At 37.5% G+C, this 24,749-nt stretch overlaps 9 protein-coding genes and 1 non-coding gene across 14 annotated transcripts; 4 read left to right on the top strand and 6 right to left on the bottom strand.

The window, feature by feature from the left end:
- The first annotated feature begins 1,497 nt into the window (after positions 1 to 1,497).
- Positions 1,498 to 2,320, top strand: LOC104783132 (ubiquitin-related modifier 1 homolog 1-like). The gene is made up of 4 exons (XM_010508232.3): positions 1,498 to 1,520; positions 1,654 to 1,738; positions 1,817 to 1,899; positions 2,039 to 2,320. Exons 1-4 carry the CDS (start codon positions 1,498 to 1,500, stop codon positions 2,154 to 2,156), a joined length of 309 nt encoding a protein of 102 aa, XP_010506534.1. The 3' UTR covers positions 2,157 to 2,320.
- Positions 2,321 to 2,375: 55 nt separating this feature from the next.
- LOC104783131 (uncharacterized) lies at positions 2,376 to 6,171 on the bottom strand. Of its 2 annotated transcripts, none has more exons than XR_015597730.1 (10): positions 5,288 to 6,118; positions 4,989 to 5,183; positions 4,444 to 4,833; positions 4,194 to 4,257; positions 3,880 to 4,092; positions 3,667 to 3,774; positions 3,385 to 3,490; positions 3,093 to 3,304; positions 2,880 to 2,983; positions 2,376 to 2,800 (listed from the first exon to the last, which is right to left on the bottom strand). XR_015597730.1 is itself a non-coding variant. In XM_010508230.3 (10 exons), the coding sequence occupies exons 1-10, from the start codon at positions 5,951 to 5,953 to the stop codon at positions 2,656 to 2,658; spliced, it is 2,208 nt and encodes a 735-aa protein (XP_010506532.2). In that variant the 5' UTR covers positions 5,954 to 6,171; the 3' UTR covers positions 2,376 to 2,655. The 2 variants fall into 2 exon arrangements, 1 of the variants encoding a protein (XP_010506532.2); XM_010508230.3 differs by having other exon boundaries at positions 3,875 to 4,092; positions 5,288 to 6,171.
- Positions 6,172 to 6,396: 225 nt separating this feature from the next.
- Positions 6,397 to 6,477, bottom strand: TRNAL-AAG (transfer RNA leucine (anticodon AAG)). The gene has a single exon. It is a non-coding gene; the product is annotated as a tRNA-Leu (tRNA).
- A 42-nt stretch (positions 6,478 to 6,519) lies between these two features.
- LOC104783129 (small ribosomal subunit protein eS27y) lies at positions 6,520 to 7,624 on the top strand. Its single transcript, XM_010508228.2, has 4 exons — positions 6,520 to 6,663; positions 6,958 to 7,059; positions 7,216 to 7,244; positions 7,333 to 7,624. Exons 1-4 carry the CDS (start codon positions 6,661 to 6,663, stop codon positions 7,457 to 7,459), a joined length of 261 nt encoding a protein of 86 aa, XP_010506530.1. The 5' UTR covers positions 6,520 to 6,660; the 3' UTR covers positions 7,460 to 7,624.
- A 57-nt stretch (positions 7,625 to 7,681) lies between these two features.
- On the bottom strand, positions 7,682 to 10,705 carry LOC104783130 (zinc finger CCCH domain-containing protein 59). 2 transcript variants are annotated; one of them, XM_087512047.1, is made up of 8 exons: positions 10,428 to 10,705; positions 9,325 to 9,943; positions 8,999 to 9,184; positions 8,777 to 8,881; positions 8,520 to 8,669; positions 8,257 to 8,436; positions 8,063 to 8,160; positions 7,682 to 7,955 (listed from the first exon to the last, which is right to left on the bottom strand). In XM_087512047.1, the coding sequence occupies exons 2-8, from the start codon at positions 9,940 to 9,942 to the stop codon at positions 7,823 to 7,825; spliced, it is 1,470 nt and encodes a 489-aa protein (XP_087368173.1). In that variant the 5' UTR covers position 9,943; positions 10,428 to 10,705; the 3' UTR covers positions 7,682 to 7,822. The 2 variants fall into 2 exon arrangements, with proteins under 2 accessions (XP_087368173.1, XP_087368172.1); XM_087512046.1 differs by having other exon boundaries at positions 7,682 to 7,979; positions 10,428 to 10,557.
- A 727-nt stretch (positions 10,706 to 11,432) lies between these two features.
- LOC104793534 (uncharacterized) lies at positions 11,433 to 14,591 on the top strand. 3 transcript variants are annotated; one of them, XM_087512042.1, is made up of 2 exons: positions 11,433 to 11,706; positions 12,667 to 14,591. In XM_087512042.1, the coding sequence occupies exon 2, from the start codon at positions 12,682 to 12,684 to the stop codon at positions 14,344 to 14,346; it is 1,665 nt and encodes a 554-aa protein (XP_087368168.1). In that variant the 5' UTR covers positions 11,433 to 11,706; positions 12,667 to 12,681; the 3' UTR covers positions 14,347 to 14,591. The 3 variants fall into 3 exon arrangements, with proteins under 3 accessions (XP_087368168.1, XP_087368170.1, XP_087368169.1); XM_087512044.1 differs by lacking the exon at positions 11,433 to 11,706 and adding an exon at positions 11,952 to 12,089; XM_087512043.1 differs by lacking the exon at positions 11,433 to 11,706 and adding an exon at positions 12,287 to 12,420.
- Positions 14,560 to 17,636, bottom strand: LOC104783125 (uncharacterized). Its single transcript, XM_087512045.1, has 13 exons — positions 17,348 to 17,636; positions 17,115 to 17,242; positions 16,853 to 16,958; positions 16,687 to 16,768; positions 16,460 to 16,530; positions 16,323 to 16,364; positions 16,081 to 16,205; positions 15,818 to 15,911; positions 15,621 to 15,720; positions 15,363 to 15,526; positions 15,180 to 15,285; positions 14,927 to 15,013; positions 14,560 to 14,835 (listed from the first exon to the last, which is right to left on the bottom strand). The coding sequence occupies exons 1-13, from the start codon at positions 17,497 to 17,499 to the stop codon at positions 14,749 to 14,751; spliced, it is 1,344 nt and encodes a 447-aa protein (XP_087368171.1). The 5' UTR covers positions 17,500 to 17,636; the 3' UTR covers positions 14,560 to 14,748.
- Positions 17,637 to 17,730: 94 nt separating this feature from the next.
- On the top strand, positions 17,731 to 19,853 carry LOC104783124 (peroxisomal membrane protein 11D). Its single transcript, XM_010508222.3, has 8 exons — positions 17,731 to 18,039; positions 18,208 to 18,412; positions 18,523 to 18,597; positions 18,806 to 18,880; positions 18,974 to 19,054; positions 19,145 to 19,219; positions 19,308 to 19,481; positions 19,576 to 19,853. Exons 2-8 carry the CDS (start codon positions 18,218 to 18,220, stop codon positions 19,609 to 19,611), a joined length of 711 nt encoding a protein of 236 aa, XP_010506524.2. The 5' UTR covers positions 17,731 to 18,039; positions 18,208 to 18,217; the 3' UTR covers positions 19,612 to 19,853.
- A 90-nt stretch (positions 19,854 to 19,943) lies between these two features.
- On the bottom strand, positions 19,944 to 21,152 carry LOC104784425 (pentatricopeptide repeat-containing protein At3g60980, mitochondrial-like). The gene has a single exon (XM_010509453.2). It carries the CDS (start codon positions 21,150 to 21,152, stop codon positions 19,944 to 19,946), a length of 1,209 nt encoding a protein of 402 aa, XP_010507755.2.
- A 1,719-nt stretch (positions 21,153 to 22,871) lies between these two features.
- Positions 22,872 to 24,125, bottom strand: LOC104784424 (pentatricopeptide repeat-containing protein At3g60960, mitochondrial-like). The gene has a single exon (XM_010509452.2). It carries the CDS (start codon positions 24,123 to 24,125, stop codon positions 22,872 to 22,874), a length of 1,254 nt encoding a protein of 417 aa, XP_010507754.2.
- Between the last annotated feature and the right edge of the window lie 624 nt (positions 24,126 to 24,749).

The raw sequence follows: 24,749 nt of genomic DNA, 5'->3' as shown, positions 1-24,749 counted from the left end.
ATTAAAATTATTGTTAATCAACTAAAAACCAGATATATCATTAATATTTTAAAAATTATCTTATTACATTTAGTAATATAAACTAGTAACTAAAATTAATATAATATAAAATAATAATTGCGATAAAATTTCAAAATAAATATCAATTTTAATAAGATTAAAAGTTCATACTAAACTTTAATAAAATAGTGAAAACATAATATTACAAAATTAAAACTAAACAAACATAAAACCTAAATGCAATAAAATACATAATATAATTTTGAACAACAATCTAATTTCTAGAAAAATTATTTACACTAAGATAGTCATAGTACTGAGTATAATTTGGTTAATTATTTCAGTAAAATTATTTCTTAATTTAAAAAAGTATTTTTCGTTATTTTAAGTTATTGTTTGTAATTTTTTATTAAGTATTGAATTAAAATAAATCGTTTAGATAAATATTGATGTTTATTAAATTATTAGAAAATGTATTTTAAAATTTAATAATATAATAATCAAAAGTTTTGTTTGTAGTGTGAAATTTAGTGTTGTGGTTGGAGATGAAAAACTTTTTGGAACACCAAAACACAAAATTTAATGTAAAAATTTGGTGTTTTGGTGTTTTATGGTTGGATTGCTCTAAGAAAAGGATGTGTCAGTCCCGGAAGAGCCGACATGACCAATGATGTGTTGGAGCATTTTCAATAATGTGTTCATTGATAGTTGTGAATATGCCCAATATATAGCCGTGACTAAAACGAAGATTGCCAAACTCATGACACATCAAAAATTCAAAAGTACAAGAGAGATATAAAATAATAATTACGATAAATTTTCAAAATAAATATCAATTTTAATATCAAAATAACTATAATTAATATAACTAATATTGCAAAAATGTAATTCAAAAATATTTGTATAGATTTAGATATTAATTAATTATAATTTACGAGATAATTGATTTAAGCTAATAAAAAATATATGTTTATTACATGATTTTAGACATAAGATTTGGGATTGTATGGGATCTTCATAAACTTTGGCAGTTCGAGAAAACTGACTAATTTCTCTTCTATAATGTGGTTAATTACATCATTTTTTTTCCTTTTATTGCTTGGTATTTTGCCGGTCGTTGGGAAAAACATATCAGCCACCAATCAAAATTTTCTAGTGGAAAATCTTGGACTCAATGTTGTCCGTTGTTAAGCTAGAGTTCGTATAAATCAACGGTCATGACGCGAGGAGTCACTTTTTAACGTGTGCGTAGCACAGGATCACTAATCGAGAAAAGTAAATAGGCCTTATCCAGTAGTAGTAATAAAATAGGCCCAATAAAAGCCCAACATCTCTGAAATTGGCAACGACGTCGTTATGAATAGCAAAGACACAGCTACACGAACTCTGGAGATCGTATCTCTCACTCTCCGATTGAAAGACGAAAAACCCTAGAAGAAGAAGAAGAAGAGCTCTCTCGGGTTTGAATTTTTGGATTCCTGCAAACCATCGACGAGGATGCGATTGACTCTCGAATTCGGGTGAGGTTATCACTATCTCTGTTAATTTCCTCAGTTTTTTCACTCTCTCTGTTCGTAATTGGCATGTTACTGTTGGAATCATCAAAATTGGTGTTTCGTGAGATTATTTATCTGATTGGTTTTGATTGGGTAGGGGTGGGTTAGAGCTGCTCTGTGATTCTGAAAAGATTCATAAAGTTAACGTCGATTTGCCCAATGGAGCTGCTGCTGCTGATGATGTAAGCTTGATAAGTATGTTTTGGATCATAATTTTTTCCTCTACTCATTCCGCCCTTTTTTTTTAATTCCTGGATTAGTTTACTATGAAGCATTTGCTTTCATGGGTTCGTACAAATCTGATCAAAGAGAGGCCTGAGATGTTCATGAAAGGAGATACTGTGTAAGTCTTGTTTTCTTCTTCTCTATGATCAGCTCAATGGAATAAGGCTAATTGTTACATTAATGGTTGATTGATTTGTCTCTTTGGTCAGCTCAATGAAGGTAAGAAGGTTTAATGTAAAACAATTGTTGTTGTGCAGGAGACCTGGGGTTCTTGTGCTAGTCAATGACTGTGATTGGGAGCTAAGTGGTCAGCTCGATACTACCATCGAAGAAAAAGATGTTATAGTTTTCATTTCTACTTTGCATGGTGGATAAAAATATCTGATCACTAGAGCTTTTGTCTAGGATTATTTTGCAAATTGTGATACTTTGTGTTTGTAATCTCTACCACTACCCAACGTAATGTATTTGTTTACTTGAAGATTGATATTAGAGGTTGTATCAGTTTAAGAGATCTGAATTTGCATATCTGTTTGTCACTGAACTGCAGCAAATTAACAATTCCGTGAGCTTGGTCTCTTATTATGGATTTACTTTATAGAAGCATAATTTTGATTGGAGGACTTGGAATCAATACATATTTTGAGGAAATAAGTGAAGACCAAAGAAGTCGATATAGCAGCAAGTCAAATACATTTGGAGTTTGTGAAGAAAAACTCTACACAAACATGCAGTTACATAACTACAATTAGATAGAACATAACATATCTATTTTCGTTGTAGATCTTTGACGGCTCTGCTCAATTGTTAGGTAGCCAAGGTGGCTGCCTTTTTCTATCCAAACTTGAGCTTATCGCATATGTAAGACACAGTTCTACGTTACCAACAAAGACACCATTGCAGCTGCCGAGTCAGGTCCATCGTTGTTAACACTCGGTATGATCACTTCAGGCGACACTTTTTGCACAAACTCTTTTAGCTCCGTGAAGCTGCTATGCTCACTGTAAGGAACCTCGTACCTGAAAAAATATATAAAGATTCTCTTGACTCATGATTTTGAGCTCAATGCCACAGGACATGAAGATAGGGAAATTTTACCTTATGATTGTACCCTGTTGCAACTTTCTTCCTGGGGACTTCTTTTTAGACTTGCCAGATGTCCAACCAGTAGGAGAAAATGCAACGATAAGACTGTAACGGTTCTGCAGGACTTAAAAGGATTAGAACCCACCCTCTAACGAATCAGCCAAAAAGAAAATCAATTCTTTTGTGTTTCTTTGACAGTCAAAACCGAATGGATGTGTGTCTTACTGTGTATCGGTTAGCAACATGCTTCAGCCGTTTGAAACTGGCAAGCGTCCACAAGGGAACAACGTGAATGTGGCTCTCCTCTTCTTTCACTGTAAACCACTGCATATCTTCCTTTGAGAATCCCAAGCACTCGAGGAGTTTGAGTTTTGAAGGATTGATGTATATCTTTTCCCGTAGCACACGTGCAACTTCTAAGAACAGCCTCTCCTTTCCTTTCAAATGAGAAGAGATTGCAAAATTTAGATCTCAACATAATATATATTGAAACGGAAGAAGAAGAGTGAAATATTACCGATGGTGTAGCTTCCAATTAAGAAAAGGGTCTTGGGATTAAATGCTTCAGCTTGAATAGCCTCAACAACAAACTGTATTACCGCCTCTTGCTTTGGAAAGTCATACTGCAACAAATTACGGCATATATATCAAACTACTCTTGCTTTGAAAATATACGTAAAGGCTTAGATCATCGAGGTTGTGGCAAAAGTGGATTTCAAATGCTAATGTAAACCGAATAGAGATGTTAACTAAGAATTTGAGCTTTCTCTATGCTACAAAGTATTGATGGAAGACGAACCTGGGGATTACAGTATGTAGTATCAAGAATAAGAGAGCTGATATGAGATCCAATCAACCAATTTGCCATCTCTTCACTATAGCGGAAATCACCCGTATGTAGAACAGCCTAAACAAATCAACCGAGTCCATGGACAATTACTTTGTGAATGGAAAGTAAACACACGCTTAAGACTACAAAAATGGATATGCCTAATTTAAGAACGCACCTTACCGTTGGCTGGTTCAAAGAGTATCATGATGGATCCCGGACAGTGGTTTGCATCAAAGCATGTCACATCAACGCCCGCAATATTAACCTTCTGGCCAAGGTCCAGGACTTGCAGTCTCTCCCAAGGGATACCAATTTTCATATTCACCAACTTCGCGGTAACTAAGGAACAGTATATCTTCCCATGATTAAATGACTTTGTCAGACCTTGATAATCTGTAAATGAGGATCCAGAGACTTTAAGAATTGATTCCACAATATGCATGCTTCTTCTGTTTAGTGTAAATTTATAATTAAACATGCAGCAGATTACTTACGATCGAGATGAAAGTGGGTTAAAAACCAGTGGCCACAATCGCGTGTGAGGTACTTGAATGCGTCCTGCATAACCAGAAAATCACCAAACATAAAGATTACTTAAACATAAATATTCAGTATCAGCAGGAACTAATTTCATGAGCATGTTTGACTTGAATGAGAAGGAGAAATATGTAACAAGGTTGCATTCATGGGCTATAACTTTGACGAAGAAGTAAAACCATGGCCTGGGGTGTTATCAAGAATTACCACTCGAAAAGGTGTCCCCGGAATGCAATTCCAGTGTGGAACGACTTTAGATTTTCCATTGTTGCAATTTCTTCTCACAGCACGTCTGGAGCTCGAATCTGGTGGACTCTTTTCCGCGACAGGATCTTTAGGTGCCTTCCGGATCTTCGTGCCCTCGGTAGCCTGACCAGGGAAAAATTCTGTAATCAACTTGTTTGCAGTTGGTTTTTTGGGCTCACTAGCCTTACGATTGGTTGTCTTGTCCCTCTGTCTCTCTGTAACATGGGCACTTGGACAATGAGACTGCGCCTGTGCTTCAGATGAAGATGCAAATGCTTCTCTAAGTCCGCTAAGTGCTTTCACAATCTTCTTTCTGGGACCAAGTGACGTGATACCTATGCTTAGAAGATCCTGCGGAATTATAAACTTATCAATTCTCAATCCTGCATCTCTGTGTAAACAAGTAAGCTAATGTATAAATTGCACAAAAACAAAACAAAATTGTATTTTCGTCACTTTGGTGAAGATACTTATATGAGCTACGACTGATTAAGGTATTCCATTACCTCCTCAGCAAGTGACTGAAGGGTATCCCAGTCAATCTCTTCACGAATAAAAACATCTTCATATTTAGCTAAACCTAGACTCCTAAGCCATTTAAGCACTGGAGACACGTCAGTAACTAGCTGAGGAAGCTGAACTGGATCATCAATCGATTCTTCAATAAGAGAAGACGATTTCTCGCATTTCCTCAGGGAGTCCTACAATCACATGTACAAATCAACAAGTCAATCAATGGCGTCATGAAGTAACAATTTAACAAAACTCCTACACTTTCTAGGAGATAACAAAGCAGCTTACGTACTTGCAGTTGCTCAGGAACCTGATTAACAGGATTGTCAAGACACTTATTGGTGTGAACTTGCCTCAGCTCTTCACTCAAAGCTGAAATATCAATTGAACACAATGGGCACTGAATCGAATCATCCTTGACTATACTACACTCTCCTCCAATGTTACCCTCAGACTCAGAGCAAAGCTTTAACAAGACGTCAAACTCAGAGTCGGATTCATCATCCTCATGGATTCCACTATCAATCCCTAGACGAATCCTCGACTTTGATAACCTAGCTTCCATAGAATTACACAAATACCCCTCACGATTCGCCTTAAAACAGTCATCGTTTCCTAATTTATCAACTAAAACTTGGTCTTCTTCACCGAGAGAACAAATCGGACCAATTGAGCAATCAACACTCGACGGGATACAATCTAAGCTACTACAGTCAAGAGTAGAAGACGAGCAGAGCAGATCCGTACCATAGTCACTAGACGGGTCGGAGCTAGATTCAGGAGGCGGAGATGGAGGCGGTGTCACATTCTCCTTTCCGGGATAACGACTGAGTCTGGGCTTCTTGTTTGGACGGCGGTGAGAGATGTTGCTGTTAGCGTTTGTAGGTTGAAGAGGTTTACGCTGAGAGGAAGGATAGATTTGGAATTCGTCATCGTCATCTTCGCCGGAGTTCCACATAAGTTCCGGCGAGTCGAAAAGAGATATAGCGATTCGTTTGAATGTGTACTACCAGAAGAGAGAGAGAGAGAGAGAGAGAGAGAGAGAGAGAGAGAGAGAGAGAGTGTACGACGACGTTCCGACTTCAAAGGTCGTACAAGTCGGGCTGAACATATTTTTATCATTAATTTCTTTTTAATGGGCACCGCACAATTTAATTTTTTTAAAAAAATTGCGGCAAAAAGTGTTACCTTTTTAATAATTTTAATCAAAACAAAGGAGGGAAAAAAACAAAATAATTGGGGAGAGATGAAAATAAAGTTAACTCTTACTGTTTACTAATCTGTAAAGCAAATGGTATAAAAATCTAATAAGATAAGCGAGCCCAATAAATTATGTCTAATGGACCGGATCTTATATATTTTCAGCCCAAAATATTGATTTTGACAAAATTAAAAAATAAATGTTGACAGTGGGATTTGAACCCACGCCCTTTCGGACCAGAACCTTAATCTGGCGCCTTAGACCAACTCGGCCATATCAACTTTTGTTAACCTATATTATTATTACATATAACTCAACTACATATTACTGTAGAGTGTCAATTATAAAGACGGCCTTGTTTGTTGTGTGAATTAGGGTTTACATCTTTCCAAGAGCATTTGGTCGGCTGATTCTTTTACTCTCTTGGGTCTTGTCGTTGCAGAATCTCTTAGAAGCTTACGAAAATGGTTAGTTCTCGATCCTTGATCTCGTTTTAGTTCTTTTGTCTGATAACATTAGATACGCCTTAAAATTTGTAGTCGAATATGATACTTTCTGTGGGGAAGAACAGAGAACTAAACGATTCCTTTGTTTTTATGTGATCTATTGTTTCAAGCGTGTCTTCTCTCTTAAAGGCAATTCTTAGGTCGTGAAAAGATTTGAATTGTAGTTTCATGATTTGATTCATTCCATTTCTATCACAAGTGAGATAATTGGACTTGTGCTGACAAGAAAATCTGTGTTTTTGAAATAATTCTCAGGTTCTTCAGAACGATATTGATCTGCTTAACCCACCTGCTGAGCTCGAGAAGAGGAAGCACAAGCTCAAGCGTCTTGTTCAGTCACCCAATTCATTTTTCATGGTAAGAAGTCTTCTTTGTTAATTCCTTCAAATTTCTTGGACGTTTCAAACCTTTTTGCTACCTACTCACTTTGTATATTGAGTTTTGAGCTGATCATTAAACTCCATTTTTGGATGCTGATTATATGATCGTTTCGATGTTATGTGGTTGATGTAGGATGTCAAGTGTCAAGGCTGCTTTAACATGTAAGCTTATAAAAACTCTGAATCCTTGAATGTTTTATGGTTTTGAATCTATGATATAACTGAGTGATGGGTTTTGTGTTTGGTGCAGTACGACGGTGTTCAGCCACTCTCAGACCGTTGTGGTGTGTGGAAACTGCCAGACTGTACTTTGCCAACCCACAGGAGGCAAGGCAAAGCTCACTGAAGGATGTTCATTCAGGAAGAAGGGAGACTAAATAAGAAGAAGATGACTCCATTCACTCAGCCGCACCTTTTCATTTTGTTTTTATTATGAATTTTTGAAGATATTTGAGCTAGTATCCCTTCTTTGTCCATCAATCTTAAAATTATAGTATGGATTTTGTTGTTGAATCTAATCAAAAGCTCGTTCCTTTATGATAGTTGATGTTTCTATGTTCCAAGTTTATATATTAGCATTCGATCTACTACAGTTAAAATTTACAATGAAATTAACTTTTCTTAACTCATAAAGCGGTGGTAATCGTTTTACCATCGTCAGTGTACATTATGTTATAATCAATATTCTAGTCGACCAAAGCAACAACAAAAAAGTTGGTCGAACGAAGATTTCTAGTTTTCTACTCTTTGCTCCCACCTAAGCTCCATACACGCACTTTCCCACCCATGTCTCCACTGAATAACAGTCCTTCAGGACCAATTGTAAGTGTCCCCATCGTATGCGTTGAAAACATCTTTCCTCTTTCTTCAAAACTGTGTATACCCAACATGAGAAAACTGTATATTCAGATTTTCATTGGAAAATTTATGGTTAGATTAGAGTACAAAGTAGAGCACTAGAGAGGATAAGCTTCACTTACGATGGTAGATCATATATGCCAACTGTTCCGTTTTGGTAAGAGCAGAATATAATCGGCCTGGCCTCTGCATCGTGCAATCCACAAAGAGCGTGCACACTCTGTTTCAAACCAGAAAAAAAAAACAAACACAATCAGAATGCTGTTTCTTAAAAGGAAAACTAGGTCTTCTTATTGTTCTTGCTATTACAACTTACTTGTTCTTGGCTGCGTGTATGGATAACTTTCAAGTTGGGACTTTCTGAAGAGCCCCAGACTTTTATGGTCCCATCCAGTGAAGAAGATAACAGATATTGATCCCAACATAAAAGCGACGTGACAGTGTTGCTATGCTGCCTCAATGTCATTACACATTGCAATGTGTCGAGATCCCACACCTGAACATGTTGATTGGAATCAAATCTATAACATGACAAGTATTTTTGGGGAAAGAATGAAATAAATGGAACCATCCCCGTACCTTAATGGTTTTATCCACAGAACCAGAGTATAGCCTCTGACCTCCAACAACAAAACACTTGACTTCACCACTATGTCCCTCGAGAGATGTGAGGTATTTGAAAGGATCAGACTCAGTGTCGGTAACTTTCCAGACTGATATACTACCAGACTGTAATTCACACAATACCAAAAAGGAACACACTTTAGATCCGGATGCAATAAACTGGAAAGTAAAGAACTTACATAAGTAAAGTTGGAGTGAGTTAAAAGGCTTACACTCGTCCCAGCACAAAGCATTCCGTGTCCAACAGCCATTGCATTCACCTGACCTCCAACCGAACCATTTAAATGCAAATCTTCACGGGTCTGAACATTAAAAGCCTGCAAGATTGAATCGCAAAAACTTGAGATCAGTGTCAAGATGAATCCCATTGAATTTCAAAGAATGGTATTTAGAAAACAGATAAATGTCCTGAGGTAAGAATGCCCTAGACTAACCTTTACAGCATTTGGCAAGCCAAGGAAAACCCATGGGCCTTCACTAATTAGAGACCCTGCTTCTGCCTGGAGGTTGATCTCATGCACAGACTGACCAGTATGGCAGTCCCATATTCTCAAAACACCATCACCACTGAATGAGTAGAGTTTGTCAGAGCCTTGAGGTAGGGCAATCCCCTTTATATCCTACGGTCAAGAAAAATTAGATGTGAATAAAATCTGCTTTCCATTCAGCCATCACTCAAGATGAAACCACGATGCATACTATGCTAAACATAATAAAGAACTAGATGATCAAAGCAGCATGGAAACTATATGCGAAGTACCTTTTTGTGTCCTTCAAGGGTAGCTACCATCACCAAGCCAGGAAAACAACACCAAGAGTGTAAGAACTCACATTGCTCACTCTTCTTGCAGTTTCCAGCTTTCCAATACTTGCATACACTTTCCCTAGACTTGGGACTGCCATTATCTTCCGACGTCCAAACTCTGGAGCCTGAAATAGTCGAGCTCCTTGACCCATAAAAACCATTATTCCTAGGCTGGTCTGACACACGATATCCAGTGCCTGAAACTGGTGAGATCATTGGCTTATAGGCTTCATTCTTCCTAGGCTGGTTTGACACACGATATCCACTGCTTGAAACTGGTGAGTTCATTGGCTTATAGGCGTCATTCTTACGTGGCTGGTTTGACACACGGTATTCAGTGCTTGAAACTGGTGAGTTCATCGACCCATATGGGCCATTCTTCCTTGGCCTGTTGCCTTGTGATGTTTGGAACTCTTTGGAAGTCCAAACCAAATTCCTTGATCCATTGTATGGACCTTTCCTCACTCTCTTGTCATAAGGGACACTGGGACTTCTTGGAACTATATCTACAGCAAAATCTTGTTGTCTGACCACTCCAAAATTCCTTCCTTTCCTCGGCGCTTTATGATTCATACTAAACACGGAGAAACATACAAATTTTAGAAGACTGAATCACGGAGTCCAACATTGTTGCTTCTTCTATCCATGATGATACATATGGCAATTTTCAGGAGCTGACACACATCAACAACATCCCAATCGCCAGAAATACCCAATAAATCTGACTCCAATTGCCATAAACAACCTAATGTTCCAAACTAGCCATAGACGACGATCTTCGGAGTTTCCACTCGCAGATCGAAACTCAAACAAAGGCTTTTTGATGATTTCATAACCGTGCGTTTATACATATACTATACAACCCTAAATAACAACAAAAGAAAACTAAAGAAGAGATCTCTAGCAGCGGGAAAAACGTGAATTCACGAACAATGTTTGTGAAAGCCGAGCTTCAACGTGAACAGGATGACGAAGATCAAGAAGAAGCGGAAACCCTAACTTAAAGCACGAAGACATCATAATCGCTGAGATGTGTAGTAGCCGAAGAAGAAGCAAACCTGATGGATCAAACGCGAGATCTATATCTTCAATTTTAGGATTAGGGCAGACTTTACGATTCGAGAATTCAATTTTCAGATCGATCGGGAACGATTTCGATTTTAGCAAATAGGAAAATCCAGAGAGATTAACATAACAAAAAAGGAGGATCGTATTTATAGTTTGGCGTAGAATGGGAGAATAATATTGGGCTTCAGAAATTTAGGCCCATGTTAACATGCCTAATAGCTAAACGGTACGTTTCGATCCATATAAATATGATGAGTTCTTCTTTTACGCTGAGACACTGACCTGAGGACCAAAACAAAATACATAGGGGAAATCAAACGGATGAGTCTCTGATTGGATTTTGAAATTTAATGATACAGAGACAACTTTCTAGAAAATTAGGATATTGGATTTGTTGAAATATGTCTGGCCTGGTTTTATATCAGAAAATTATAGAAAATTTATCATTTATAGTTCATTTGATTTATCTTTAATCTTATTTACAAAATAAAATATTAGTGAAGTGGGACTATTGGGGTTATGAAGGATAAGATACTGGTCTCACTTTTAGTAATAATCAATTGTTAGTTTTTTTAACCTTAAAATGATTACGAAAATCGGATGAGGATTAGCACATAAATAAAAAGAGTTACAATAATAATGACCTTAATGATAAAATTAATAATATCACAAAAAGCGGACGCTCTCACAAGACAGGAAACAAGTGCGTGCCGTTTCAATGCACGTTAATAAGGCCCACAAAGCCTCTCACGCGCCTCGGTCCCCTCTAACACTACTTTTCTCCGTTATTGTTCCTCAAAAGTCGATTAGATGCTTTAAAAACCAGTGGCATTTTTCGGTATTTCGTCGAACAAATAAGGTTAATCTTATCGATATTTGCTTTACTTCCGCACACGTGACGCTCCCGAGAAGACCAGTCATAAGTCCACGTCAGCTAATCACCGAGTCATTTCAAATTTCAATCGTATCCCAGCCGTTCGATGTTGGTTCCACAAGAAATTATAACCGTTCGATTAGTTGAATTTGAAAAATTCTCAGGATACGATAAAAAAAAAAAAAAAAAAAAAAATCGTGCGTTACGGCTCTGTCGGAACAAAATCTAAAAGCTGACTAACGACTCTGGAACAAGCTCCTTCTCTGATGTGAAAGAGAGTTTCTGCTTTTGTTTTTGAATTCACTTTCGAAATTCAAAAAAGTCTTCAACTATAATTCGTTTATATCCAGACATCGAACCCAGAAGCTCAAGCATAGATCTTTTTTTATATCCAGGTAATTGTTATATCGTTTTAACTCAAAAGATAATAATAGCTCTGCGTTTCAATTTTTCTTCATGTTCTGTTTGAATCTCTTGCAATTTACACAAGCTCGTCTTAGGAAAGAACTTTTTTATTTTCTTATAGTAAAGACAAGTTGTGGATTTGTCACCAACCTTGTATGTATGTAATGTGTTTTAGTGGAGTTTGGTTCGAACTCTTATGAAGTATTTAAGCACACGATTTGTTTGAAAGAGACTCGCATCTTCTCTTTTAAACAAAGTCTCTCTTCTCTCTTTATTGCTTTTCCTCTAAAAGCCAGCTTCTTAATCTTCTCCAATCTTTTGTTTTTCTTTTAATCTCTGTAAAAGCTCTCTCTCATTCTTGTTCTTCACAAGGGTATTCTTGTCTTTTATTTTCCATTAGCCTTCTCATTAAATATTAATAGGGTTCTCTTAAATATAAATAAATACTATACTATATAGTATAATATTATGTTAATAGATTATAGATAGATGCTGATTCGTGATAGATTCTTGTATTTATTTATTACCATATCATTAGTTTTATTTATAGCATTTATTGTTCACACCGACGAAGTAAAAGGAAATTGGAAAAGGACTTGTATATTTTTTTGTCTGCTAGGGGTTTAATTTTTGTTTCTCCAGCAAAAGAAAAGAAAATATTGATAAGCTTTTTTTTGTTCTGTGATTCTCGAAACTCTTTTTTGGTTAGCTTCTTCCTTTTCTTCTTCTTGTTTTTATATAATCCGTGTCCCTTATTTATAACAAATCTACCAACTTGTTCATCACTCATTCAACTACTCCCTTCATTACCACTTTTTTGTTTTCTTTTCCTACTAAAGTATCAATGATTTGCCAGTGTGTCTCATCAAAGCATATTTGATCGTTTGTTTTTTTCGTTTCTGCAAATCGTTTAAAGTTCTGTTTTTTTTTCCTTCTTTTGTGCAATTCAGTAGAGTTCAAGGATCATGGTGGAGGAGAGAATCGGAAACGAAACTATGGTTGTTGATCCAACAGTTGAAGATTTGTTATTACAGGCGCAAGAGCTTGTCCCTGTTGCTTTGTCCAAAGCAAGAACGGTGAAAGTTTTCTCAAGCAGATGGAGAGTGATCATATCAAGATTAGAGAAGATACCGACATGTTTATCTGATTTGTCTAGCCACCCTTGCTTCTCTAAACACACTCTATGCAAAGAGCAACTTCAAGCGGTCTTAGAAACCTTGAAAGAAGCCATCGAGCTCGCTAACGTATGCGTCAATGAGAAGAAAGAAGGGAAGTTAAAGATGCAGAGTGATCTCGATTCTCTATCTGCTAGAATCGATCTTAGCTTGAAAGATTGTGGATTGCTTATGAAGACTGGTGTTCTTGGAGAAGTCACGCAACCTTTAACTTCTTCAGCTCAAGACTTGGAAACGTTCAGCGTTAGAGAGTTGCTTGCTCGGCTTCAGATAGGTCACTTGGAGTCTAAACGCAAAGCGCTTGAGCAGCTTGTTGAGGTAATGAAAGATGACGAAAAAGCGGTTATAACAGCTTTAGGTCGGAGCAATGTCGCGTCTTTGGTGCAGCTTTTGACGGCTACTTCGCCTAGCGTAAGGGAAAACGCTGTGACTGTGATCTGCTCTCTAGCTGAATCAGGCGGTTGTGAAAACTGGCTTATCTCTGAGAACGCATTGCCTCCATTGGTAAGGCTACTCGAATCTGGAAGTCCTGTTGCCAAGGAGAAAGCTGTTATTTCGTTGCAGAGAATGTCGATTTCATCAGAGACTTCTCGTTCAATCGTTGGTCACGGCGGGGTTAGTCCGTTGATCGAGATTTGCAAAACAGGGGACTCTGTTTCTCAGTCTGCTTCTGCTTGTACTTTGAAGAACATTTCTGCTGTGCCTGAAGTAAGACAGACTCTTGCGGAAGAAGGAATCGTTAAAGTGATGATTAACATACTCAACTGCGGGATTCTGTTAGGATCTAAAGAGTACGCAGCTGAGTGTCTTCAGAATCTCACTTCGAGCAACGAAACTCTTCGAAGATCGGTTATATCAGAGAACGGTATTCAAACTCTGCTATCTTACTTAGACGGTCCTCTTCCTCAAGAATCAGGAGTTGCAGCAATTAGGAATCTTGTTGGCTCTGTTTCTGTCGAGACCTACTTCAAGATAATCCCAAGTTTAGTCCATGTTCTTAAATCAGGATCAGTCGGAGCTCAACAATCGGCTGCATCAACTATTTGCAGGATTGCTACATCAAATGAGACGAAGAGAATGATCGGTGAATCAGGTTGTATCCCGTTGTTGATAAGAATGTTGGAGGCGAAAGCAAGCGGAGCTAGAGAGGTTGCTGCTCAAGCTATAGCGAGTCTGGTTACGGTTCCAAGGAATTACAGAGAAGTGAAGAGAGATGAGAAGAGTGTGACGAGTCTTGTGATGTTGCTTGAGCCGAGTCCGAGTAATTCGGCAAAGAAGTATGCTGTTTCGGGTTTAGCGGCTTTGTGTTCGAGCAGGAAGTGTAAGAAGCTGATGATCTCACATGGAGCTGTTGGTTATTTGAAGAAGTTGTCGGAGTTGGAGGTTCCTGGTTCGAAGAAGCTTCTTGAAAGGATTGAGAAAGGGAAATTGAAAAGTTTCTTTAGCAGGAAGTAGAGAGCTGCTAATAACAAAGTAGAAGAACATGAAGCAGATCTTTTATCAATGTTGGTATATATATATAATGTATTCTGTAATGTTTTCATAATCTTTATGAAATTTAGCCTATGATAATGATATCTTGTTTGGTATGTCTAAATCGTAATGATGTCATATACTCATATATGATCGGAATACACCAAACAGTGTGGACATACAAAACCGTCAGAATATTATAAGGTAAGGGCCGTTTTCACTAAAAATGTTCCGGGAAATATTTCAAGTATTTTGAGTGTTCTTATAATATCAAAACTTATGTTACAACAACGGTTGATCAAGAAAAAGAATGTTACAACAACAAAGACCTTTTCAAGAAAAGACCAAACATCAAACCAGTTTCTGGTTTTGAAAAAACAATAGTCAAGAGGTAGAGATTCTAATGCCGCTCAGAACATAGCCTCCAAAAGAACTCATCTGCATGTGAGGGTGAGATCTTGAAGGAAGCACCTGCATTTCGAGATATACATATATCAATGAATGAACAATCTCTTGATGATCTATCTATCTATTGGGATTTGCAAAGAGAATATTACTATACCTGATATTCGCGTAGCCACGGTTCTGTTATTTGCAAGTTGATCGCCATTTTCTCCTGTTGAAGCTTGTGCATACATGTCGCCAGCGGCTGTGAATTCCATAATGAGATTTTGTTCATTATTACTAGACATATTAAACGCTTAGAGCAAGTTCACTAACCTACAGGGCTACTACTATATCTAGCCTAGAACTGAATGTAGCAGATTATAATTGGTTAGCGAGTAGTTAGTAAGGGATTTGTTCTTCTGACATACCTGTAAATACTGATGATATATTGCAAAGGGGGCAGAATATGAGAGCAGTGGCAATACATCTTTAACTAAGCTCCACGGGTCTTGGTCTTGTGCAGCCATGATTAGGCTGCAAATCAGACGATAGTTTAGTGATGAATGAACAGAATCCAATATCATTCACAGAAACACTTAAAGATTACTTACCTAGAGAATCCGTTTTCTCGCCACATCTCTACTGTTTCTTTTGAAGCTTTGGCTCCAGCTTTTGGGGCTTTGATAATTTTGCTCTCTGGGACGGCATTATCTACTACTCTAGCCTCAGCTGTCACAGTTGTTTCTTCCACCATAATATCAGATGTAGCTGTTTCCTGCATTTTTTCAATGAAAACCTTCTTATTACAACCACAAGATTTTCTCCAACAAATCAAGACTCAAGTGAAACTGTATGGGTTCGCAACTTACATTGATATTGTTCTCAGCGATACAAACTTTTTGTTGATTGTTTTCTTCAGGAGACGCGGTATTGGCTGACGAGAGCTCGTTTATAGATGACTGCACGATCCTACACACGAGAAAAGGAACACACAAATATCAATTACAGTTACATTCTATAGAACGGCTACAATTAGAGACTTGGGAGAGACCAATCTCGAACATACCTCTCTAAAACCTTGTCACTAAAGTTGAACATCCTTACCATCTCCACAGGAAATGGAGAACTTCCCTTATATGTATTGCAAACATAACCAGTGCCTGTTAAAAGGAATATATACATTTAAGATCACAATAGCAGTGGCGTAATTGTTACAGAAATATGCAAGTATCTTATTAATGTGATGTAGGATTGCAAAAAGGTTACATCTGCTGCTTAGTGTCATCATTAGTTGGAAACTATGAAAGATATGAGGTCGTAACAATATACCTCCTAAACGTTCAGCAACTGCACCAGTGACAAGGCCACCAACCATATCCACAACAAGCACATCCGAGTATGCAGTGACATTAGCCATTGTTAGTAGAAGAGATAACGCATCTACTCGTAAGAATCTACAACACACACACAAAAACAAGATATACAAACACAATCAATACATAATTGTTATCTTAAAGAGCCAGAATTCAAAACTCAACAGGATTTTCAGAATACAGAATTAATGTACTTACCCGATTCTGGCTGGATATTTCTTGAAATAAGCTTCACATATACTGGTAAACAATAATAAACAGATCCCTTCATAAGAAAAAACGAAAGACGCCGAGAAAACAAAAGGAGACAAGAAAATAAACAAACGAATGAATACCTTCGAGAAAAAGGGCGTCGAAGAAGCAGCTTTGGAGCATATTTCTTCTGCTTTTTAAGCTTATATTTCTCCTACAAGATAGTAAACAAAGCAAAGTCAAATTCAAATTATATGTCTTTCCAAAACTACTATCAAAGTAGGAAGCAGAGAGATCAAATTATATGTCTTTCCAAAACTACTATCAAAGTAGGAAGCAGAGAGATGAATTACGATATATTATACATTACCTGAGACAACTGAGTCTTCATATCAAACGTTTTGCTGTTTGCAATTAAAGCTTCAATAATCTCATCCCCTTTTGCACCCTCTCTACTCATCAACGACAAAAAATACAAATTAAGCAAATCTTCCATAATAATAATAAAAACAGGGGATATAAAGAGTTCTTCTAACCTCCGCATAGCTTCAATTTCTTCCCCAGTAAGGTTCTGAGCTTCATTATTGTCAACGAGTTCCCTATTATCTCTTGAATCTTCCATTACACTACTAATGTTATTTTCTGTATAAACAAACATCAATCAGACCAAATTCAATCCATCTTTAAACCAACCATCAAAAAAAACTAAAACATTATTAGATTACTCAGTTTCTTTAGTTTTTCTTCAGCTTAAAAGATGATGTGATGATTTTGGTGGTATTAAAAAACAAAACAAACCTTGTTTAAGGGGTAGAATGCGAGAGAGGAAAGAACCATCTTCTCCGCTTTCGACTTGGAACAGAGATCCAAACGGAGCTCCGATCAATGGTTTTAATGAATACTTCTTATTCCCAATCTTTAATATACTGCAAAGAAGATTAAAAAGAATCAAAACAACCAAATTGAGGATGAGAATCAATCTTGAATATATAAAAAATCTAAGAGAGTTTAAAAGGATGGAGAAGACGCACGCGCCACCAGATAAACGAGCGAAGACGAGACGGTCACCATCGTTAACGTCAAGCAAAACACTGCAACCTTCGCTAGCCAATCTGGGATTTGGATCTTGAGGCTTTGTATCTTCTTCCGACATGACTCTCTGATCCTTATTGAGGAGTTCCATCACCAATAAGGCAATAAAGGAAAAAAAAAAGACTGCAGTTATATGTTTTTTGGTTAGTTTCAGTTTCGTGATTACATAATAAAAAGTGAGAATGACGGATTTGTATAAGTATTAAAACCCTAACTAACGACTACGGTTTTGTCGGTTTAAGGAAAGTGCGGTTTAATGTTACAATTGGGCTTTTAGAGGCCCAATTAAAAGAGTCAAGACACGTGGGTTTCAGTTCACAGTATTTTCCTAGAGAGTGTGCCACGTTGATGAGACGCGCGAGATATCCTCAACTTCCGAATAGCAGAGTGAGATGAGATGAGCAGAGTCAACAGAATCGACGGCTGAGAATGAGTGCGTTGACACAGACGGCGTTGTTTTGTTTGTTTATCAGGAAACGAAGATGACCAAACAAGCCCTATCTCCCCCCACGATTACAAAACAAGATCAAGACAAAAAAAACAATTCGTTCCAAAAACTGAGGCATTGGATCTTTAATTAGTTGATCGCTTCGCTCTCTCTCTCTCTCTGTTCACATATCTCATCCCAAAGGTATCTGATTGTTTACTATTTATATATAGTTGAATTCAGATGTTAAATTTACAATTTCTTCGATCAGAAACGAGTTTGAAGATCGAAAAGGCTATTGCTAATTTTGATTTGGGGGTCTCTTTGGTGATAAACGTTTTGTGGGTTTTTGTTTATTTTGGTTTTGTCCAGAGAGAAGAACATGGCGACGACACTAGATGTATCAAGAGCCGAGCTAGCTCTTGTGGTTATGTATTTGAACAAAGCTGAGGCTAGGGATAAGTTATGCAGAGCTATACAGTATGGTTCCAAGTTCTTGAGTGGTGGACAACCTGGTACTGCTCAAAATGTTGACAAATCTACCAGCTTAGCCAGAAAAGTCTTCCGTCTTTTCAAGGTTTGAGATCCTTTTTTAGCTGTACTTTCTGTTTCGTTTTCCCAACTTTGATTTAGTATTGTTTAGCTTTGTTGATTAACTATACATATATGTTTTGTTCATTGTTGCAGTTTGTAAATGACTTGCATGGTCTTATCAGTCCTGTGCCTAAAGGGACTCCACTTCCTCTTGTTTTACTTGGAAAGGTATGTGCTTCAGAGCTCAGAGTTCGTTTCAGTTTCATACTAAACCCATTAATATGTGTGCTTCAGAGCTCAGAGTTCGTTTCAGTTTCATACTAAACCTATTAATGAGCTGTGAAAGGAATCTCAAGTACAAACATTTATTAGTCACCTTGTTTTCATATCTTTGTTCAGATCAATCTTTGTTGATGGATGTTTTTGTTATTTTCAGTCTAAGAACGCACTTTTATCTACGTTCTTGTTCCTGGATCAAATTGTCTGGCTTGGGAGATCAGGAATATATAAGGTAAGAGAGATCAAATTTTAATCTATGTACCACTGAGGTCTACTGAAGTTTTGTGTTTTTTGGCTGATGTCTTTATGTATCTTCTCAACACAGAACAAAGAACGTGCTGAGTTACTTGGACGTATATCTCTTTTCTGCTGGATGGGATCGTCTGTGTGTACAACTTTAGTCGAGGTCTGTCTTCCTTTCGCTTTTCCAATCGATTCTTCATGTTACCTTTACCATTTCCACCACTTGTATATATCGGTTTTCACTGTTATTTAGATTGGTGAAATTGGAAGGCTTTCTTCATCAATGAAGAAGATTGAAAAAGGACTCAAGAATGGTAACAAGTATCAAGTAAAGTTCTCTCTCCTTTTATCAAGAATCTTCTAACTCTACAAAATCTTATTATCAGCAACTCAAATTCCTGTTTATCAAATTGCAGGATGAGGAGTATCGTGCTAAGCTTAAAAAATCAAATGAGAGGTCACTTGCTTTGATCAAAGCAGCTATGGACATTGTTGTAGCAGCTGGTTTGCTTCAGTTGGCTCCAAAGAAGATCACTCCTCGTGTCACCGGAGCTTTTGGATTTGTCACCTCCGCAATTTCTTGTTACCAGGTAAACACTTCTTTCTCCACAAAAACCGATCTTTCCAATATCGTAACTTTCTTCTGCTGATCTTATATGACTCATTATTCTCTATAAACCACAGTTGCTTCCGACACGCCCCAAGATCAAAACACCCTGAAGTCGATCCAGGAAGCTGGTGTTAAGGAGAAACTCATTTCAGAAAGTTTATGGTGGTCTTTTTTAAGGAAATTTGCTGCTGTTACTACTTCGTATAAATGCATACATATATGCATGAAGGATTTTTTTAATAAATATGTTTATGCCTCAGATTCTTGATACACAAGTTTCAATATTGAATTATTGTTAGATGTTGGTTTTATTAAGCAAATACTGGAGTAGTAAACGATATGGTTATTGAAATATAATGTCTGACCTCAAACTCTCCAAACCAAACATCAATCTATAACAATAGTTACTATAATGATAGAAATTCAATCTACTTGTGAAATATTAGAGGCAAGCGAGCCGAGCAAGCTGCCCTACAAATGCATCAACCATCTTGTTTGAGAGTCGAAGAGCATCCTCGGTTCTCCCAGCTTTTAAATATGCATCGATCATCGATGTGTATGTAGAAACATCAGGACTCACCAATTCGTGTGAACACATTTCTTGAAACAAGTGCTCTGCCTCAAACAATACGCCCTGCTTGTTAAGCCTTGTGATAATGTTTCTGTAACACGTAACAACATGTGGGTTCTTGTTCAGCTTTAATGCTTTCACCTTTTGGAAAATTTGGATTGCGCGGTCAAACCGACCAATCTTGAAGCACTCGTTCACCACGATATTTAGCGTATATTGATTCAGATTGTCCATCTCCTTGCTATGCAAAACCTGGTCGAATAAGGACCAAGCTTCAGTTTTCTTGCCATACTTGAGAAGAAGGGCCAAAAGTGCGTTGACGACAGTGGCTTTCGTAAGTTTGCGCAACTGCAAAAGACTGTAACAATGCATAGCCTTGTCCTCCTTACCTTGCTCGAACGAATACTTCATGTATGTGTAGCTAAAAATCGCAACAACGTCATATCCATCACCATGCACATGAGAGCTCCCTAATAGATCACCCAATACCTCATTGGCCATTTCAAAATCCCCTTGACGCAATAGCGCCTCCAACAGGGGCTGCTTGTACACATTCGCATTCCAATCCAAATTGGAAAACCATCTCCATCTCGGCAGATCTAATCGATCCATGACTTCGTCTTGTCTCCCGGCGTCGACCAAACCTTTGGAGATGAGGGATTTCGTAACTTCATTGGCCAGTGAGGAGTCGTAGAGGTTAAGAGCGTCGTTCAAACGGCCTTGATCCACGTGGAGTTTGATGATATGATTAAAGTAACCATAGCAAGGTGTAATCTTGGAAACGCGGTAGAAATAATGGAACAGGTCCAAGGCATCTTCGTACCTCTTGGCTTCGCACATGGCGCCTATTATTGCTTGGCACGTCTGGTTGATGGTGACTGTGGATTCAGCATTATGTTGGGCCGAGACTTCGCGAGACAGGCGCGCGTGCTTGGCCGCCGTGTCTAGGTCTCCCAAGCGGATCAGGAAATCAACTCGCGCTTGTAAAGCCAGTGGTCGGTAATCCAAGGAAGGATCTTTCTTGACGACGGAGGAGAAGCTACGAAAGGAAGAGAGGACGAGCCGACGACAGAGAAACATGGTGGCGGACGGCAAGTGACAATGAAATCCGAGAATATCAAGAAAATACTTTCAGCCTTCAAATTAGGTGAGATAAAATATACACTGAATCTTAAGATATGCTTGCAATTGCCAAAAATTTATTTATTTTGTTTCTATTTCTCTAAGATATTCCATAATTAAATATAGTATTAACTTGTATTATAATAAAATCCAGTTGAGAAAGAAAGCCCTTGTCCAAACGTTCTAGTTGACACAGAAGGTTTCAGTATTAAAGGAATGACAAAGACTCTGTTGGGAGTGGAGACTTTGAAAGGAGCTTATTAAGTGGTGACACGTGTCATCACACACATGAAAGGAGCTGATTTGTACTAAGCTTGTGCAAGACTTCATCTAAAGTCATGAGCTGAAATTAATTCACGTTACATAATAATAATGTCATGCGAATAATATAGAGAATGTGTTCATCTTATTGATATGGAGAAGTGTGTTCATCTTATTGATATTTTGGTTTTTGTGTAGCGATTGCAAATGAAAATGATAAAGTAAATGTTGATGGTGATTGTGGATTTAATTAGCAATCCATGATGAATCTTTGTTGATGGATGTTTTTGTTATTTTCAGTCCAAGAACGCACTTTTATCTACGTTCTTGTTCCTGGATCAAATTGTCTGGCTTGGGAGATCATGAATATATAAGGTAAGAGTGATCAAATTCAAATCTGTTTACCACTAAGGTCTATTGAAGTTTTGTGTTTTGGCTGATGTCTTTATGTATTTTAACACAAAATAAAGAATGTGCTGAGTTACTTGGACGTATATCTCTTTTCTGCTGGATGGGATCTTCTGTGTGCACAACTTTAATCGATGAATAAGATTGAAAAAGGACTCAAGAATGGTAACAAGTATCAAGTAAAGTTCTCTCTCCTTTTATCAAGAATCTTCTAACTCTACAAAATCTTATTATCAACAACTCAAACGAGAAGTCATTTTCTAAATATGGCATTTTTAGAAAAATGAAGAAAATGTGACATTCTCCAAAAAATTTATAAAAAATGTGGCATATTTGGCAAAAATCCCTTTTCAAACATGTGATCAGAGATAAAAGAGGGTATTTCACATATTAATGAATTCACATTATGTAGTGTTGGTAAATTCACATGGTGATACTAGTATTGACACCATTAAGCTAATATTGATTTAATATTTTTTTATTGACAATAAAATATGTCTTGACATGATCTAATAACTTACTTATTTGTGTCCTTAATTCACATGTAAAGCTCTTTAACTTATTTCTAGTTTAATGTTATCTCACCTCTAACTGATTTTTTTTTTCTAGAGTTTTGACATTTTCTCATTGAGTATCATAACCTAAATAACAATGCTTTTTCTCTCCGCTTTATTATAACTTTTTAAAAGAAAATACATAATATATTTAATAAATTATATTCAAATCAATATTGTTATTGAATACCAGCTTGTATCGAATTTAGAACAAATTTTTATCAAAGATAATCAACACTACAAAAACAAAATGTAACATTTAAATATTCAGAAGACATCACAAATTTAATAATCGTTCTACATTTAGATCAATGATCAATGGGTATGTTTGCCTTCTATCAGAAAGTATAATATTAATACATTGCAAAATGAATGCAATCTAAACTAAAAAAACTTCTTTTAAGACCTCAAACAAAAAAAACTTTGGTATAGGCATCCAATCTCAAGAAGCTCTCTAATCGGCCTGACGAACAGCAACCTTGAGTAGACTTACATTCACCATCTTTTTCAACATCTGTTGAGCATCATCGACCCTCCCAGCCTTAACATATCCATTGATCATTGATCTAAATGTAGGAATCTCAAGGGACAAGACCAAGTCGTCTTTGTGTGACCACATTCCCTCAAACAAACCTTCTGCCTCAGTCATCATTCCAAGCTCGCAAAACCTGTCGATAATGTTAGTGTAACAACTAGAGAACGAAGCTCCCACCTTGAAAGTATCCATTGCCTCCTTAAAGTTGCCGATCTTGAAACACTCATTCACCATCATATTAATAGTCTCTGAACTGAAATTAGGTCGTACGACAGGATTGTTTATCATCTTCTTGAACAATGCCCACGCCTCAGATATCTTACCGTACTTTAGCAAGATTCTCAAAAGCGTATCTCCACCCATCAGATATATTTCATTGCTGGACATGATTGAGCTGTAAATGTTCATGGCTTTCTCATCATTGCCTTGTCTAAACCAGTACTCCATAAACTCTGCATTCCGAATCCCTATGTAATAATAACTAGATCTACCGTGCAAATATTCATCGACTAATTGACCAGCTTTGTGGATGTTTCCAAGATCTAAGAAGCCACGAATCAGATAGGTGTATGCAACTAAATCATACTTACCTACCGCCTTAATCATACCCAGAGCTTCATAGATCCTCCCTGCGTGGACAAGAGCTTTGGTCAGAATCCTGTATGTGTCTTCGTTGTCTCGACGAGAAACTCTGGCGTGACGGTATAGTTGGAGGGCTTTGTCTAGGCGGTTTTCAATACAGTGGACTTTGATCATGTGGTTGAAAGAGACGACGCTGGGATTAATTTTACACTCGTTGAAGAAGTAGTGGAACAGAGCCTTGGCGTCCACGTAACGTTTGGCCCCGATCATGGCGTCGATGATTTCGTTGCACATGACGATCGTTGTCTCGGGGCCATCGCGATGATCTTCGGATCCAGCGAAACGAGCGATTTCCGCAGCCTTGTCCAACTGAGAAAGCTCGATCATTGTTTTGACTCTGTAGCGTAGAGAAACCGGACGGTCAGCGACGAAACAAGGGATGGGGTTTTTAGGAAGCTTCTGGGTGAGAGCCAACGGGAGTGACGACGGATCTCTTCCCACTGAGTACCGCACCGCGGCGGCCGAGGCAGAAGAAAAGTAACGATTCAGGCAAGCAAAATTCTTCCAGAGATTTCTGCCAAGACTCGTCATGGCTGCAGAGCCGGAGAGGGGAACTAGCTAGGTTTTAGAGAGCCGATCTATATTTTTTGTTCATCTTAATTATTTACGTGTATTCGGTATTTTATAATTTTAGTTTGGAACCGGTATTTTAATTATTCAATCGGTTTGAATGTTTTGGATAAATCTTTTTTATTCGGTTTGGTTACTTTAACGTGGAATGTACAATAAAACGATACTTAAAAGGTCAAATTATCTCATCAGATTGATATTTTGCAAGATATCTAATTTCCCTCGTATTAATTTACATTTATTTTTCCAAGGTACATTAGTACATACATATATGTTGCATTGAACTTTTGATGAAGAAGAAGCGAGGAAGAAGCAAGGACTGAAGGAAGAAGAATAAGTTGTTGTTGTCGTCAAGAAAGGTCAACGACAAAGAAGAGAACAAGTCAACAAGAAATATGAAACTGGGCTTCTGTTTTCTAGTAAGATTAACTACCGAAGTAGAGTTGTTGTATAAGAGTGAATTATGGAGGAGTTGGTGTTCCAACATCGTAGAGAGTGGCTAATGTAAGTCCTAGGATATATAATGATGTCTACAAGTATGGTGTATATGTGTGTCAACTAGAGGAGGTAGTATAAGTATGTGTG

The sequence above is a fragment of the Camelina sativa genome, chromosome 4 (genome assembly GCF_030686135.1).
Source record: "Camelina sativa cultivar CO46 ecotype springtype chromosome 4, ASM3068613v1".
In the NCBI taxonomy this organism is placed as follows: Eukaryota; Viridiplantae; Streptophyta; class Magnoliopsida; order Brassicales; family Brassicaceae; genus Camelina; species Camelina sativa.
The sequence above is the reverse complement of the archived record's forward strand: the minus strand, read 5'-3'. Positions and strand labels throughout refer to the sequence as shown.

Coding starts and splice junctions, on each gene's coding strand:
- LOC104784425 (XM_010509453.2), bottom strand. CDS start 21,152: ATGTTTCTCTGTCGTCGGCTCGTCCTCTCTTCCTTTCGTAGCTTCTCC.
- LOC104783125 (XM_087512045.1), bottom strand. CDS start 17,499: ATGGAACTCCTCAATAAGGATCAGAGAGTCATGTCGGAAGAAGATACA. Junction 17,243..17,347: donor GCTCGTTTATCTGGTGGCGC/GTGCGTCTTCTC, acceptor TCTTCTTTGCAG/TATATTAAAGATTGGGAATA. Junction 16,959..17,114: donor CATTCTACCCCTTAAACAAG/GTTTGTTTTGTT, acceptor TTGTTTATACAG/AAAATAACATTAGTAGTGTA.
- LOC104783131 (XM_010508230.3), bottom strand. CDS start 5,953: ATGTGGAACTCCGGCGAAGATGACGATGACGAATTCCAAATCTATCCT. Junction 2,984..3,092: donor ATGTTGCTAACCGATACACA/GTAAGACACACA, acceptor TAAGTCCTGCAG/AACCGTTACAGTCTTATCGT. Junction 2,801..2,879: donor CAACAGGGTACAATCATAAG/GTAAAATTTCCC, acceptor ATATTTTTTCAG/GTACGAGGTTCCTTACAGTG.
- LOC104783124 (XM_010508222.3), top strand. CDS start 18,218: ATGGCGACGACACTAGATGTATCAAGAGCCGAGCTAGCTCTTGTGGTT. Junction 18,413..18,522: donor AAGTCTTCCGTCTTTTCAAG/GTTTGAGATCCT, acceptor TCATTGTTGCAG/TTTGTAAATGACTTGCATGG. Junction 18,881..18,973: donor GGAGATCAGGAATATATAAG/GTAAGAGAGATC, acceptor TTCTCAACACAG/AACAAAGAACGTGCTGAGTT.
- LOC104783132 (XM_010508232.3), top strand. CDS start 1,498: ATGCGATTGACTCTCGAATTCGG. Junction 1,521..1,653: donor CGATTGACTCTCGAATTCGG/GTGAGGTTATCA, acceptor TTGATTGGGTAG/GGGTGGGTTAGAGCTGCTCT. Junction 1,900..2,038: donor TTCATGAAAGGAGATACTGT/GTAAGTCTTGTT, acceptor GTTGTTGTGCAG/GAGACCTGGGGTTCTTGTGC.
- LOC104783130 (XM_087512046.1), bottom strand. CDS start 9,942: ATGAATCATAAAGCGCCGAGGAAAGGAAGGAATTTTGGAGTGGTCAGA. Junction 8,161..8,256: donor ATACACGCAGCCAAGAACAA/GTAAGTTGTAAT, acceptor GGTTTGAAACAG/AGTGTGCACGCTCTTTGTGG. Junction 7,980..8,062: donor GGCATATATGATCTACCATC/GTAAGTGAAGCT, acceptor CTGAATATACAG/TTTTCTCATGTTGGGTATAC.
- LOC104783129 (XM_010508228.2), top strand. Junction 7,060..7,215: donor CACCCAATTCATTTTTCATG/GTAAGAAGTCTT, acceptor TGGTTGATGTAG/GATGTCAAGTGTCAAGGCTG. Junction 7,245..7,332: donor TGTCAAGGCTGCTTTAACAT/GTAAGCTTATAA, acceptor TGTTTGGTGCAG/TACGACGGTGTTCAGCCACT.
- LOC104793534 (XM_087512042.1), top strand. CDS start 12,682: ATGGTGGAGGAGAGAATCGGAAACGAAACTATGGTTGTTGATCCAACA.
- LOC104784424 (XM_010509452.2), bottom strand. CDS start 24,125: ATGACGAGTCTTGGCAGAAATCTCTGGAAGAATTTTGCTTGCCTGAAT.